The sequence below is a fragment of the Lissotriton helveticus genome, chromosome 3_2 (assembly GCF_964261635.1).
Source record: "Lissotriton helveticus chromosome 3_2, aLisHel1.1, whole genome shotgun sequence".
NCBI lineage: Eukaryota > Metazoa > Chordata > Amphibia > Caudata > Salamandridae > Lissotriton > Lissotriton helveticus.
This window is the reverse complement of record NC_136062.1, coordinates 180,904,106-180,918,302: the sequence shown is the minus strand read 5'-3', so window position 1 is coordinate 180,918,302 and position 14,197 is coordinate 180,904,106. Positions and strand designations below refer to the sequence as shown.

Here is a 14,197-nt window from a genome sequence, read left to right as displayed (position 1 = left end):
TCACTCTGCACTCCCCAGTCACTCTGCACTCCCCAGTCACTCTGCACTCCCCAGTCACTCTGCACTCCCCAGTCACTCTGCACTCCCCAGTCACTCTGCACTCCCCAGTCACTCTGCACTCCCCAGTCACTCTGCACTCCCCAGTCACTCTGCACTCCCCAGTCACTCTGCACTCCCCAGTCACTCTGCACTCCCCAGTCACTCTGCACTCCCCAGTCACTCTGCACTCCCCAGTCACTCTGCACTCCCCAGTCACTCTGCACTCCCCAGTCACTCTGCACTCCCCAGTCACTCTGCACTCCCCAGTCACTCTGCACTCCCCAGTCACTCTGCACTCCCCAGTCACTCTGCACTCCCCAGTCACTCTGCACTCCCCAGTCACTCTGCACTCCCCAGTCACTCTGCACTCCCCAGTCACTCTGCACTCCCCAGTCACTCTGCACTCCCCAGTCACTCTGCACTCCCCAGTCACTCTGCACTCCCCAGTCACTCTGCACTCCCCAGTCACTCTGCACTCCCCAGTCACTCTGCACTCCCCAGTCACTCTGCACTCCCCAGTCACTCTGCACTCCCCAGTCACTCTGCACTCCCCAGTCACTCTGCACTCCCCAGTCACTCTGCACTCCCCAGTCACTCTGCACTCCCCAGTCACTCTGCACTCCCTTGCACTCTGCACTCCCTTGCACTCTGCACTCCCTTGCACTCTGCACTCCCTTGCACTCTGCACTCCCTTGCACTCTGCACTCCCTTGCACTCTGCACTCCCTTGCACTCTGCACTCCCTTGCACTCTGCACTCCCTTGCACTCTGCACTCCCTTGCACTCTGCACTCCCTTGCACTCTGCACTCCCTTGCACTCTGCACTCCCTTGCACTCTGCACTCCCTTGCACTCTGCACTCCCTTGCACTCTGCACTCCCTTGCACTCTGCACTCCCTTGCACTCTGCACTCCCTTGCACTCTGCACTCCCTTGCACTCTGCACTCCCTTGCACTCTGCACTCCCTTGCACTCTGCACTCCCTTGCACTCTGCACTCCCTTGCACTCTGCACTCCCTTGCACTCTGCACTCCCTTGCACTCTGCACTCCCTTGCACTCTGCACTCCCTTGCACTCTGCACTCCCTTGCACTCTGCACTCCCTTGCACTCTGCACTCCCTTGCACTCTGCACTCCCTTGCACTCTGCACTCCCTTGCACTCTGCACTCCCTTGCACTCCCTAGCACTCCCTAGCACTCCCTAGCACTCCCTAGCACTCCCTAGCACTCCCTAGCACTCCCTAGCACCCCCTAGCACCCCCTAGCACTCCCTAGCACTCCCTAGCACTCCCTAGCACTCCCTAGCACTCCCTAGCACTCCCTAGCACTCCCTAGCACTCCCTAGCACTCCCTAGCACTCCCTAGCACTCCCTTGCACTCCCTAGCACTCCCTTGCACTCCCTAGCACTCCCTTGCACTCCCTAGTCACTCTGCACTCCCTAGCACTCCCTAGTCACTCTGCACTCCCTAGCACTCCCTAGTCACTCTGCACTCCCTAGTCACTCTGCACTCCCTAGTCACTCTGCACTCCCTAGTCACTCTGCACTCCCTAGCACTCCCTAGCACAGTGTGTGGCAGTGGTCGCCGTGCTGGCCGTTGCACAGCGGGTGACAGTGGTCGCCATGCCGTCCGTGTCACAGGGGTGACAGTGGTCGCCATGATGGCTGTGTCACAGCTGATGAGTGGTCGCAATGCCGGCTGTGTCACGGGGTGACAGTGGTCCGTGACAGTGGGCGCCATGCCTCCCGTGTCACAGCTGGTGACCGTGGGCGCCATGCCAACCGTGTCACACCTTGCGTACCCCGTTCTTCTGTTTCTGGATGTTTACTGTTTTTGGCCGAAATTGTAAACAGATCCGACACTCGCTAAAGAAAGCTCTTTAGCGGATCAGCCTGCGTAATGAATTACCGCCAAAAAGCAGGTTTGGTGACATTAAAACAACAAAAAACGGAGCAGGATTTTCAAGGAATTCGGGCCCTAGACAAGGAGAAGAAGAGATAAGCTGTGCAAACAGGCAGGCATGTCTTGTAAGACGCAGGCCCCTTTAAAGTGCCCAAGAGCAAACATGCTGGGGGTATTGTGAAGACACAAAGCACACAGGAAGGCCGGCTCCTGCCTGAGCCCGGCTGCCATTAGGCACCGCGGGGGCCGGTGCTCGGAGCTCAGGGCCCACCCTTACAATGGCTTCTGTAGCTGAGGTCAGCCCCCGGCCCTCTGTTTGTTCACCAGGGCAGGCCGAGCCGCAGGGAGGCTCATTTAACGCGTCCCCCCCAGGGTGGGACACACAGGCCCGAGATTGGAGAGGAAGGGGTGGGTGGGGGGCGGTGTGGGGTGGGGGGGGGCACTCACCTGGTTCTGCTGCTCTCTGACAATGTACTGGGGTCACCGTCTCAAAAGACGGGGTGTGGGCGGCGGCCCTGCCTGGGTGGCATACTTACAGTTCCCCTCTAGCGCTTGTTAACACAGTATGTTTTTCCCAGGCACTATAAATAGCCGATAATGTTTCTCTCCTTTTTAATGACACTCTGGTTGCAAAAGCTTAATAAATGGAAACCTGGGGCGAGAAACACGGCCCTTTTATCAGTTATTTTATAGTGCCTGGAAAGAATACTGAGGTTGCAAGCGCTATAGTAACACAATTTATGTTTAGAATACTTCGTATACATTTTTTTTTTTAATTACAATCTTTATTGTCTGTATTAGTTGTAATCCTGGCTCACGTCTATTGGCCTGACTGGGCAGAAGCATCAGAACACACGGTTTGTGAGGGGAAAGCTCAGGAGTGGATGGGCACGTGGGATCTCGGAGGGCGGGGAGGTGGGAGGGGGGCAAAGGATTCCGCTGGTAATCAAAGCCCTAGGGTTTCAATAGAAGCCGCTCCAGTCCAGTCGACGAGAGATGGAGGCCTAGGGAGGAGAGAGGGGCAGATAAACAAAGAGGCCAAACAGTGAATGTGCATAAGATTGACGGGCACACGGACAGCGGGACGGGGGGACGGGCACACGGACAGCAGGAGGGGGGGCGGGAACGGGCTCACGGACAGCGGGAGGGGGGCGGCAACGGACAGCGGGACATCGCGCAACCCACCCCTGCAAAGGACACTTCCGAAATGGCGTAAACAAAGCTTAAAAAAAAAACACGCCCACAGCCGCATGACGTGGGCAAAATGCGAAAAACTGTCGGGAACGCCCACGAATCTGGTCCGGCCATGACGGACAGATCTCTGTTCCAATGGCTAGCCTCCATTTATGGAGCTACCCAATGGAACAGAGAGGCGGCACAAACATCCATACTGTAACTCATAAGATTTCGCCCTGCGCGTAAGTCTGCTGCGCAGCTTTCGGCGAGGCGAAACCTAAACACATAGGAATATTTTGGTGCCATCTTTTATCTCTTAATTATCCCTGGTGTATAAGTAGGTGGATTTGCCATGCCTGAGTTCGCTTAACCTCTATGAAGATAAGAGGCGATAAAGATGTTGATATGCAATTAAAAAGCTTATTCCTCAAGGCAAAATAGTAATTTTTGTCTTTTGTAACTTTTTAATGAAAATTGTTAGTGTGATAATTATAAACACTTAAGCATTGATAATAAACATCAAGTTACTGTGTTGACCTGCGGTCAGTGAGTTATAAAATAAAAAAGTTTGTGATCGGTTGAAATGTGTGATTAGACTGATATAACTTGTTACCCATGTATATTTAAAATACATTTTGAATTTGAGACCTGTCATTTTCTTTTTTCTCAAAATTGTTGTGAATATATTTTATTCTAATCTGACAATTCGAGATGTGTTGTATGTTAACAATTCTTTTTCTTGTCATTAACAGAGGAGATGGCCACATACCTAAGATACGTCCGCCGGTTAGACTTCTTTGAGAAACCAGATTATGAATATTTGCGTACACTGTTCACGGAGCTGTTTGACAGGAAAGGATTCACATTCGATTACGCCTACGACTGGATTGGCAGGCCAATTGTAAGTCCTAGTGTGCAGATGAGCAATCCTTGGTTCATTGTGAATTTTCTGCCCTATATTGTAATGTGCAAGCAGAGTATGACTTAGATCTGGGTTAGCCAAGTGTCCGAGAATTCTTGTGAAATTCAGGACTCCTTTCTTAGCGTTGTGAACAACTTGAAACCTTCACTTCAAACGCCTCTGGTGACAGGTGGGAGAATCTGAAGAGCAAGTACGGTAGGACCTAAACAAGTACTATAGGACTTCCCTCTTAGTCTGTGTGTGAGACAGCCATTATGTAATGTAACCATGCTAACCAGTTCAGTGGAACCGCATACTGCAATGGCATTTTGTGAATGACAATCATTGTAATGTGACATTGATGATAAAATATTCTTATATATTTGGCAATGTGTTCCCTTTCTGAAGAACTTTAGTCTTTTGACATCCAATGTGGTTTACTGTGGTTGATTCTTGTACTCGTAGTGCATCCAGTTCATTTTAAAGTTAGGAATGCCGACACCTTAAAATCCTGGGAAAATTGATTTTTAATGATTTTCTTTAATCAAGGTAGTGTAGGTCGCTGTAAAATTAAGATTTACAACAGCACACCAGTTTCAAGCTACTTGTTAGTGATGACTGTGGAGTTTATACTGATGTGTTAGTTGTACAATTTTGCTCAGCTGTTCTGTGTGAAATTAGTTTGAAAGCTTTGCACCACCAATGTTCCTCCTTAACGAGGGTGACTATAACAGAATGTCCAGCTACACTGATCTCCATGATTGATTACATTGTGAGCATGGCTCTAAAGGACTATTGATTTTCATGTTTGAGGGAAAAGCAACAGGCCCACACCTAGCATCCTCTTCTAGTGTGGGATCCTACAGGCTTAATAAATTGCTGTTACATTTTAAGTCCTCTGGTTGCTCCTCCTATTTCAAAACATTTAGTGTCTGCACGTGAGTACATGGAACCTATTGAATGTCTGAAATGTTTAGAGCTCAGTTTTGATGTCACGTTTTAGGGTAATTTCTTTTAAGCCTTTTTCTGCTAAAATAATAACATGGGGCCATATGTATCAAGCCAAATTGCATTCGCAAACGCCGAAATTCGCAGAGTTTGCGAATGCAATTTGGCCAAATGGTATGTATTAAGCAAATCTGCGTGCAAAATAAGGAATCGCAAAATTTGTGATTTCTTATTTTGCAATTGCATTTAAGGAATCGCAAATTTTGTGATTCCTTAAATGCAAAGTAAGAAGCAAAAAAAATGCAAATTGGCCTTAAGGAATCGCAAATTACCACCAACTTCAAGTTGGTAGTAATTTGCGAATTCATTTTTTCTTAGTGCAATGTGAAGCACATAAATGCCCTTAGGGCATGTATGTGCGCCACATGTGCACCCATGCTAATTTCAGGGGTGCAACAGGGTGTCCTTTGGACACCACTGCACCCTTGAAATTATTCTCAATTTGCGATTCTCAAATTGCGAATTGCGAATTGCAAATTGAGAATGACTTCCCATTCATTCCTATGGGCCTCCTGGCCCATAGAAATGAATGGGAAAGTATTCCTCAATTGCAATTCGCAATTTGCGAAACGCAATTAAGGAATACTAAGAAATCGATAAATTGCGATTTTGTACGTATATCCCTATTTGCGATTCTCAAATAGTGATTTCTAAAACAATCGCTATTTGGGAATCGCAAATCAGGTTGTTGATACATATGGCCCATGGTCATTAGCTAATGTTCAATATTTGTGCTTGCTGTACCAACCCAACCCAAGTTAGTATTTCATCAATTAAACTCCTATCATTGAAGAGGTACATAATTACTCAACATTGTGTTTTTCCCCTCTGCAGCCTACTCCAGTAGGCTCCGCTCATATAGACTCTGGGACATCTGCAATAACAAGAGAAAGCCATGTGCATAGGGAAAGGCCCCAACAGCAAACCACCCGGAACCAGGTGAGTCCTACTATTGACAATGCATTCCATTTAGGCCGCTGTTATTTTCCAAATTAAAAAATATATATATATTGTGTACTTGAGAATCAGAGATTCCAAATAAATGTGCAGTTTCTGACCAGCTTTTCCAATGTGCTGTGCCTGTAGCTTTATAATTTACAGAATATTTCTATAAATTGATTAACTGTTACGCATTTGCAGTTGGATTATGTGGTGCTGTTACAGAAGTACCTTTGTATCCTTATCTTTTATCAAACATTTTAAGCTAACAAGCCAATGTAAAACAAACCTAGCTTATGGAAGTACTATACCCTAAATTGATTTTTTTTTTTTGTTTCACATTTGATATAAAGTAAATTGATATGGACGAAAGTAAAGAAAAGAGTTGTATACACTTTTAGCATATTGAAGAGTGGCTCCCTGTACCCGAGTAGACTTCATAGCTTCCTGCTAGAAGACCAGACTAGATTAAGTAAGTTGCATGGTGTTCTGAGCACAGTACAGAAATGTGCCCAGGCATGCAGGTCCTAATATTGCATTCCTGTTAACATATCATGTGCTGCTCTGGTTCTAGGGCAGTTATTTTGGGCAGCAGGAAGTTTGGATAAGTACCATGGAAATAATCCAGTATAAGTACATTATTTTGTGTTGAATAAAATGGGACTGACATTTCAGGTCATTGATGTGTAATCATTCCTCATTGCATTTGAAAAACGGGTACCATAGCACTCATTTAAACAGTCAACTTGTAGTGCTTCCGCTTCTTAGTAATTTGTAGATTCAACAATTCAAAGACAAGAGCAAAGTATTGTTTCTCATTGGAGGCTAAAATGGGTGGTTCAGTACAGCTGGTCCTGTATGGCAGAAAAGTAGAAAGGCCACTATGTAATAAAGGATGAAGTATATTCTGAAGAGACCCTTGCGGTGCATGTGATTTAATCCTCTGTTTCTGAGTAATTTCCTGAGTATGTGGAAGCGTATGACACATGAAGAGTCCCTATATGTGGGGGATGTAATAATGTCCGACTGTTGTCAGTCTTTTCAAAAACGGAGAGAGAAGAGAAGAGCTATGATAAGCCCCCTATATGTGCTGTCACGTTCCTGCTAAAAGTCCTAAAGTCATTGTATTTGAGACCAGATCCGAAAGAAGGAATCCTTTTCCTTCTAAGCATTGTCTAGATGATATTGTCCAACTCCTGGATTCAGAAGGCTTTATAACTGTACTATATCTGCTTCAGCAACAATTGATGGACAGAATGCAGAAGAATGTCATATATTCACCCCAGTACAGAGATCTGGGCCTCAATCCATCGTTTTTTTGCTCACCATGCCATTCTGAACCCAGCCATATGCAAATCAGTCTTGAACCTGTGTTGCACTTACATTATATCTGCTTCAAATTAAGAGTTTTCTTCTCGAACCTAAGTCAGTGAAGTGCAGCCACTGAATTTGCCTTCATTCGAGGTGTCCCACCAGCCCCCCCTTCTCTTTATGGTATTAAGTTACAGTATCCCAAACTGATACTTATTTAATCGTAACTGACTTTACCTTCTAGAGAATATAAAAGTATGAAATGGAAGCTTTTCTGCCTCTTCCTCAAAAACAAAAAATGGTGTCTTCATATCCAGTGACTCCTGGTCAAAGTAATGAGGGTGGGGGGGAGGCGGGTACCTGGGCAGCGACCTGAAGTTTTTAATGATTTGGTGGCAGCAACATCTCCTGCCACACAAGGTTGCTTTGGTACCTTCCAGACGTAATGTAGACTCCTCTGGTGCAATCACCCACACCACGGCAGCCCCACCTGGCACACATGGTCGCTACTTAGCCTTTCATGAGTCCTAGCATGCTTATCTTACAGCCACTTCAATTGTGGGCCCCTTTGGCTTACAGGGGTCACCACAACAAGACTGTGTGGGCTCAGCACCCTGCGCACAGCACTCAATACTTGGCTCAGTGTCCAGGCATGCGAAGGGCCACCGAAAAGAGTCCTGAACACAGGCTATGGCCCGATCAGTACACAGCTGAAACCTCGCACATGGAGTCATCACAGTTGTGTCTCTGGACCACACTCCCTCCAACGCTTTCCCAGTCCTCACAGGTCACACTGGTCTTGGCAAGCTGGTTCTCCAGGGCAGGTGGTCTTGGTTTCCCTGAATGATGTCCCCTAACCCAGTAGGGAGTCTAACAGGCCTTGGCCCCCAGTCCTGGTCACAGGCTGAAGTCTTGCAGAGCTTCCCCTTCCTCACACAGGCTGTCTGATAGCTTGGCAGGTGACCATTTTTTAGGGACTCCCCGTCCACTTCTAGTTCTTTTCTAGACACCAAATGGGATTTAGGGTCTGAGTATTTGAAGATTTCTGTAGGTGTTCTTCTTTTGAAGTGAACACTGTTCTTTTAACTTATAAGATGTATGTTACAGCATGCAAGACTCCGAAGCGGATTGTCCCACAACACTCATGGGGCAAACCAGAGTTCAAACTGGATGTCAGCCACGGAGATTTGTACATCCAAAAATGAATCAGACCCCCTCTCCCCCCTACTTTTTTTTTTTACTCTTATCCGCCCCGTTTTTCTTCCTGAGATATGTCAATGCCCCTTCATTGAGCTCTATCACTGGATGAAAGATAAATAATTTGAAGTGTAAAGGGAATCTCTTCCTTTTCCCTCCAGTGTGTGTGTGTGTGCGCAGCAAAAACACATCTATCTGGGGGATTCCTCTCCTCATGTCTTCACCAGGAAGGCCTGTGCTTCCTAATAAAGAACCCAGGACTCTCCATATAATGTACCATTGTAGACACACCCACTTAGTGTAATGCAGAGGACTTTTCCGTCCCAACAATCCCCTTGCGTAGCTTGCAGTTACATTGAATTACTGTAACCTAGTTATTCTGTCATTATATCAATAACTCTTCTGTATCACCTGCTTGGGTGTTTCACCAGTACAGGAATTTCAGAATATTGCGACACCTTGTGCGAGGAAGGCAACTCTTTCCATGTTCTACTGTGGTTTGGGAGTAAACTCATTTTCTTCACCTTATAGACACAGTGCTGAATGCCATACACAGACTTGTAATGATTGCAAAGTCTCCATATGTTGCTATTTGCAATTAGGATTTGTGGTGTCTCTTATCCTCTGTTTTAGCAAGAGTTTTGCTTCTCAGTCTTGACACGTAACGTTTGATGCTAAATAGGTAAGATGTGCGAGTGTAAAAGTACTTTCCTTCCTCGTTGTTCCTTGCTGCTATCTTGTTCAGCTTTTTAGTTTTTCAAATGCCGATAGTGGTATGGGTAAACAAGATGTTTACTCCACAGCCAGGGGAGATTATGTTGTGTATTAATTAAAGCAATCTAGTAGCTTTCCAAAACCGTTTCTTCAGATTGACTTTAATATTTACGCGGGGGCTCTTTGTACTTACAGCTGCATAAACTCCTTTGTCCACGTTCTCAATTGAGGTCTTCTCCACAATTTTATCTTAATAGGGCGTCTGTCTTTTTCAGGGTAATTTCTTAAATCTCACTAACTTGTTCACATGGTAATTGATGTTGTTGAAGCATTTGCCATTCACGAACAAAGGGTCACTTAAAATAAAGGAATTACATTGTGATAAAAAGGCATGAGTCAAGAGGAAGAGTTTAAATAAAAAAGCTGTACACATGGCAGTTCAAATGCAAAGCAGTAGTAGATAACATCCTTGGGTAAGAAATAAGGCCTATGTTGCCTTTCTTTTTGTATATTGGAGTGTGCTTGGGAAATATTGCCATTGACTGATAGCGATACAGCAACAAAGTGGTGCCAAGCAATATGTGATCAAATTTTGAGGAGCGCTTTGTGTGGACCATACACAAACCACCTCAAAACAGGTCAGACCAGATCTGCTTTGAAGGAGAAAGTGCAGTGAATTAGAAAATGACCTTTACGTAGAAAGCTGGTACACAAGTTAAGATGAGCCCTAATTATGACTTTTCGTACTTGCTGAAAAGCTTACTGTTCAACTGATGATCGCTTTAGGATTTGATTGGTGCCACTATTTTTCTTATTGGTGAGCGAGGTAGAACTTGCACACAGGAAGCAGTGAATCACCTGTTCAGATTTGGCAGTGTACAGTGATGGGCTACATTGCGCGCTCAGAATTCTTGCTGGGCGGAGATGGCTTTTCATAGCCTGGTTAAAATTCTTAGTATGCCGGATAGAATTTACATCCTTTTGCTACACCTGTACTACCCTTATTATTGTTATATATTCACCGTTTGGAACTCTTAGTACATCAATTTGCTACCTGCTTGGACATTTGAGTATTCTGCAATTCCCTAGGTCCCTCCACTTTGACAAAAAAAAAACACACAATCCTCAGTCGGCCATGGGCAAAATGAGTTATCGATAAAGCCACTTCTCTGGAATCAGTCCACTGGATTTACAATATATCTGGTGCTTTAATTCAATACAATATCGGTTAACAAAAAAAGTCTAAAAGGTTTACAACACATTATTAAAGTGGATCACTTTTAATAATATATTTAACAAGTAAATTGAGTTTGAGGGGAAAAAACGATTAGCAGTTTAAAAATCTACTGCTGAGCCTATTCGGCAGAACTTCATAATCATCTGCATAACAGAATTTTTTAAAGTATGTAAGTTGACCACTTCAGTATACTGATAATGATTCCCAATGCATCAAATATGTGATATGCTGCAAAAAACAGAGTTTATGACAATTTAGTTCCTCCACTTGAAAACGTTTTCCATTGTCAAGACATGACCTAGTCTTGTAATCCCAACTATATTCTCATTTTTCTATTGCTGAAAGTATCATGTACCTTAAGAACTGTTGAACCACCATACTTGCAATATTAATTGTAGTAGAATGGCTTCAGTTGCATACTGCCATTCTGAACATATCCGCATCACACAGAACTGTTTATTTGATTGTTTACAACATTCTTGTACTTTTCCTTGGTGACTGATGGGATGAGAAGGAGTTCTAAGATGTTTATGGCAAAATATGAGTTAGAAAACAAACAAAAGCTGCATAATGTACATTCTCACACTTAAAAGCTCTGTTTCAGCCAACACAACAAACTATGATGAGTGGAATGGCAGATAATAAAGCATAATTTTTAAAGTCGCTTGAAGTGCCAAATCCCAGATAGAGGTCCGGCTTAACTCCATTCATAAGATCTCCAAAGTGGAAATTTTGTCTGATATTCAAAAACGGTCTCCAGCAGACCCTCATGACAGAGCACCATAAGGGGACTCCTTATATCAGAGCCAGAGCAAACTTTTAGCCATTTAAGCTTTTTTGAGTTTTAAAATATAAAGGTATTGGGGACGTATCCTCACAACGGTGCTAGGATGCTGGCAGATTCTTTTTCTTATTGATGGCCATGTGAAGTCATAAGGATTTAGTATGAAATGAGCCCACATTTGGCAGTAGGAAGTTACTGCGTATAATTGCGCACCGCAATTTGCGAATGGCATTTGACTGTCTTCCTGAAGGTCATCACTGTTTTTGTTTTTTAGATTTATTCTTTGTATACAGTAGTATGTGTTGTAAGCCCATGAGAATTTGCTCGAAGATCAATTTTTGCAGTGTGAACCTATTCTATAGTCACATGCTGTAAATATAGCCTGCCACCTAGTGTTTGGTCTTGTTAATAATCAACTCCTCGCGCATGTTTTTTAATTTGGTGAGTCTGAAATCAGATTAAGCTAGAAGAAACTCCTCTTTGTGTTTGCCAGCTCACAAACTATTTTCCACGCCATGGAGATACGGAGTGCTTGTTGGGTTGCTGAGAAATTCATGCAACTCAGGAACACTAAAGGGAGCGATAGTATGAAGAATTGTTAAATGAGGCAGGATTGCAGTTGTTTCTAGAGGTTTGGATATCTTTCCTCCTGCTGTAAACACTTTTTAATGGCGGAAGAAGGAACATATCTTTGCCTATGCTCACTGTAAATCTCTCGGCAAAGGCCTAACTTCGGTGGTTCCATTGTAGTGCTTTCAGTTGTATGCTCAGTCACTGAGAAATGTGTTAAAGTACCAATTCTTCAGTGTTAGTCCGTCTTTTTATTTTTCATAGTTTTTTCTGGAAGGAATACAGATAAATATGAAAGAGTAGAAGACTCTTATTCAAAAGGCAAGTGCTTTGGTTGCTGCCGCATTAAGCATCTGGACACTAGCGGCCAAAGTTTTACACCATTCAAGGCATTGGTAAAGTCTATAAACGTGTAATATAAATAGTTTGCCACAGGGTAGCGCTGGAATAGTCTGTAAAGCTAGGGCCATGCCTTTGTTACGGTTTGAAAACTCTTTTCTAAATCCCGCTGGAAAAGGTGGAAAAATCAATCCAAGTAGTTAAATCCCCCCCAATGAATTCACACAAAATCTTTGCCATGTGGCTTGGCAGGGAGAGAAAGCGGTAGGTAATTAGTACTGTCAGATTGCAGTTCCTCTTAAATATGAAAGCTATTTATGAATTGCACCATCTCTCCAGGACATGATCAGTTTCCAAGATGAGAGGAGTAAGGGTGCCTACCCATTCACATTACTTATCGAAAGATCACGGCTCCAAACATCTGGACCCATAGCATTAGACAGTTTCCACTTTTGATTGCATTAGAAATGGTCGAAACTGCAAGCATTACAATAGTGATACGATCATAAATCACTTCTACTAGATACATTTTAGTGTCCCATTTAAAGAGTACCGAGATGCATACAAATCTCATTTCCGAAAAGGGATATTTGCTGCTCAGTTTTTGTTTTTTTAAACAATATAACTTTTTTTAGTGTGCACTTCTTTGATGTAATACCTTTTGCTATAATCTTTGGGACTTTCTTTTCGAGACTGAGCCTTCCTCAACAAGGCATATATTGTATGGAGGTTCACTAAACACAAGGTACGCCTGGCTGAATATCGAGAAAGGGAAAAGAGTAGGGAAGAAGAGGAAGAAGAGATGTGCTGTCAAGAAGAACAGAAAGGAGAAATCCTTTCAGGATGAGAACCCTCACTCACCGTCAGGTGTCATGCTTCATCATATGGGTTTCCTCCTGACACCGAGGTGTGTGCTACAACTCTCCGAGGGGAGGTGAATGTGCCATACATAACGTAAAAATGTTTTAGCTGCTAGGTTGTGGGAACACACACTAAGACAGTTTTGCATTCAGAATGAGTCATTAAGTTGTATATTAGAGCTATTGTGTAAGAGCGGTGTTTTAAAAAAAATTAAAAAAATTTAAACAAACTTTGATGACTTTGCCACACCACATAAAGCAAGAGATAGTCAACAGTCTTTTTCATTTACCATAGGTACTGTATATGTTTCATATACAGATTCTGCGCATTTTAATCTGTGCAGCATAAAAATCGAGGAACATAAACTCCAGTGGCATTATTAGTAATAAAACAGTAGATTTTCAACATAAGCATTGTCACTATAAAGCTATGTATACTTACAATTAACAAAACGGAACCTGGTCAATCACGTCCCCCCCTTCCTACCCTCAAACCCTGACTCCTGGTCATTCCTACTTCAGTTTTCCTGGCAATCAAGGTAACTCACTATAAGCGTAATACTCCAAGGACCATTGTGTCCCAGGGTTGGAATTTGTTGGTCTGGGTCTCTGGGCCTAGGGACAAGGAGCCTCATGGTGACCTTGTATGTTATGGGGTCAGTGCCGCCAGTGGGGGTGACAAGTCAAGCGATTCCAGTTCAAGCAGCATAGCCTCCCAGTCCATCGAAATGGGTTGTTTCCTCAGCCCTCTCTCTCTTCCTCCCTACGAAGAGCTGCACCCTCTGCCATTCCCAATTGAAGCATGTCAGCCTGCCAAGTGGATACCCCCGGACATCTAGGGGACTTCCACCTCATGGCGAGGGCTCTTACCGCTAAGATGAGTGCCAGATCTAAAAACTGTAATCGTACCTTTTGTACCCCTGAACGCTTGCGGAGGCCTATGAGGCAATTTAGAGCTTCATTCGGGAGGAGTCCGGAAACATGCAATGGATCCTCTCGGGGGTAAGGTACGATCTATGAAGGACCATCGACTGGATACAATTGAATTTCGCAATACTTTTTTGGGGTGTTCCAGCATACATTTCAATGCCTTGTCAGTGATTTCAACGTTCTTGTCCTTGGACCAGTGTGCTCTAAGGGAGGAGAGTGCAATTGCTGCATGTCCCCTGACGCCTCTGTATAACCACCTTACCAAGTGTTCTCCAGGTCCCATGTAGTATAAGA

General features: G+C 44.2%; 1 protein-coding gene across 6 annotated transcripts in view; it reads left to right on the top strand.

The window, feature by feature from the left end:
- The window catches only part of CSNK1G1 (casein kinase 1 gamma 1), a 746,303-nt gene that overhangs the window by 582,276 nt on the left and 149,830 nt on the right, over positions 1-14,197 (top strand). For all 6 annotated transcript variants that reach the window (XM_078684993.1, XM_078684992.1, XM_078684994.1 and 3 more), the window contains 2 exons: positions 3,866-4,014; positions 5,857-5,961. In XM_078684993.1, coding sequence (XP_078541119.1) covers positions 3,866-4,014; positions 5,857-5,961 — 254 coding nt within the window. The remainder of the gene's footprint in view (positions 1-3,865; positions 4,015-5,856; positions 5,962-14,197) is intronic.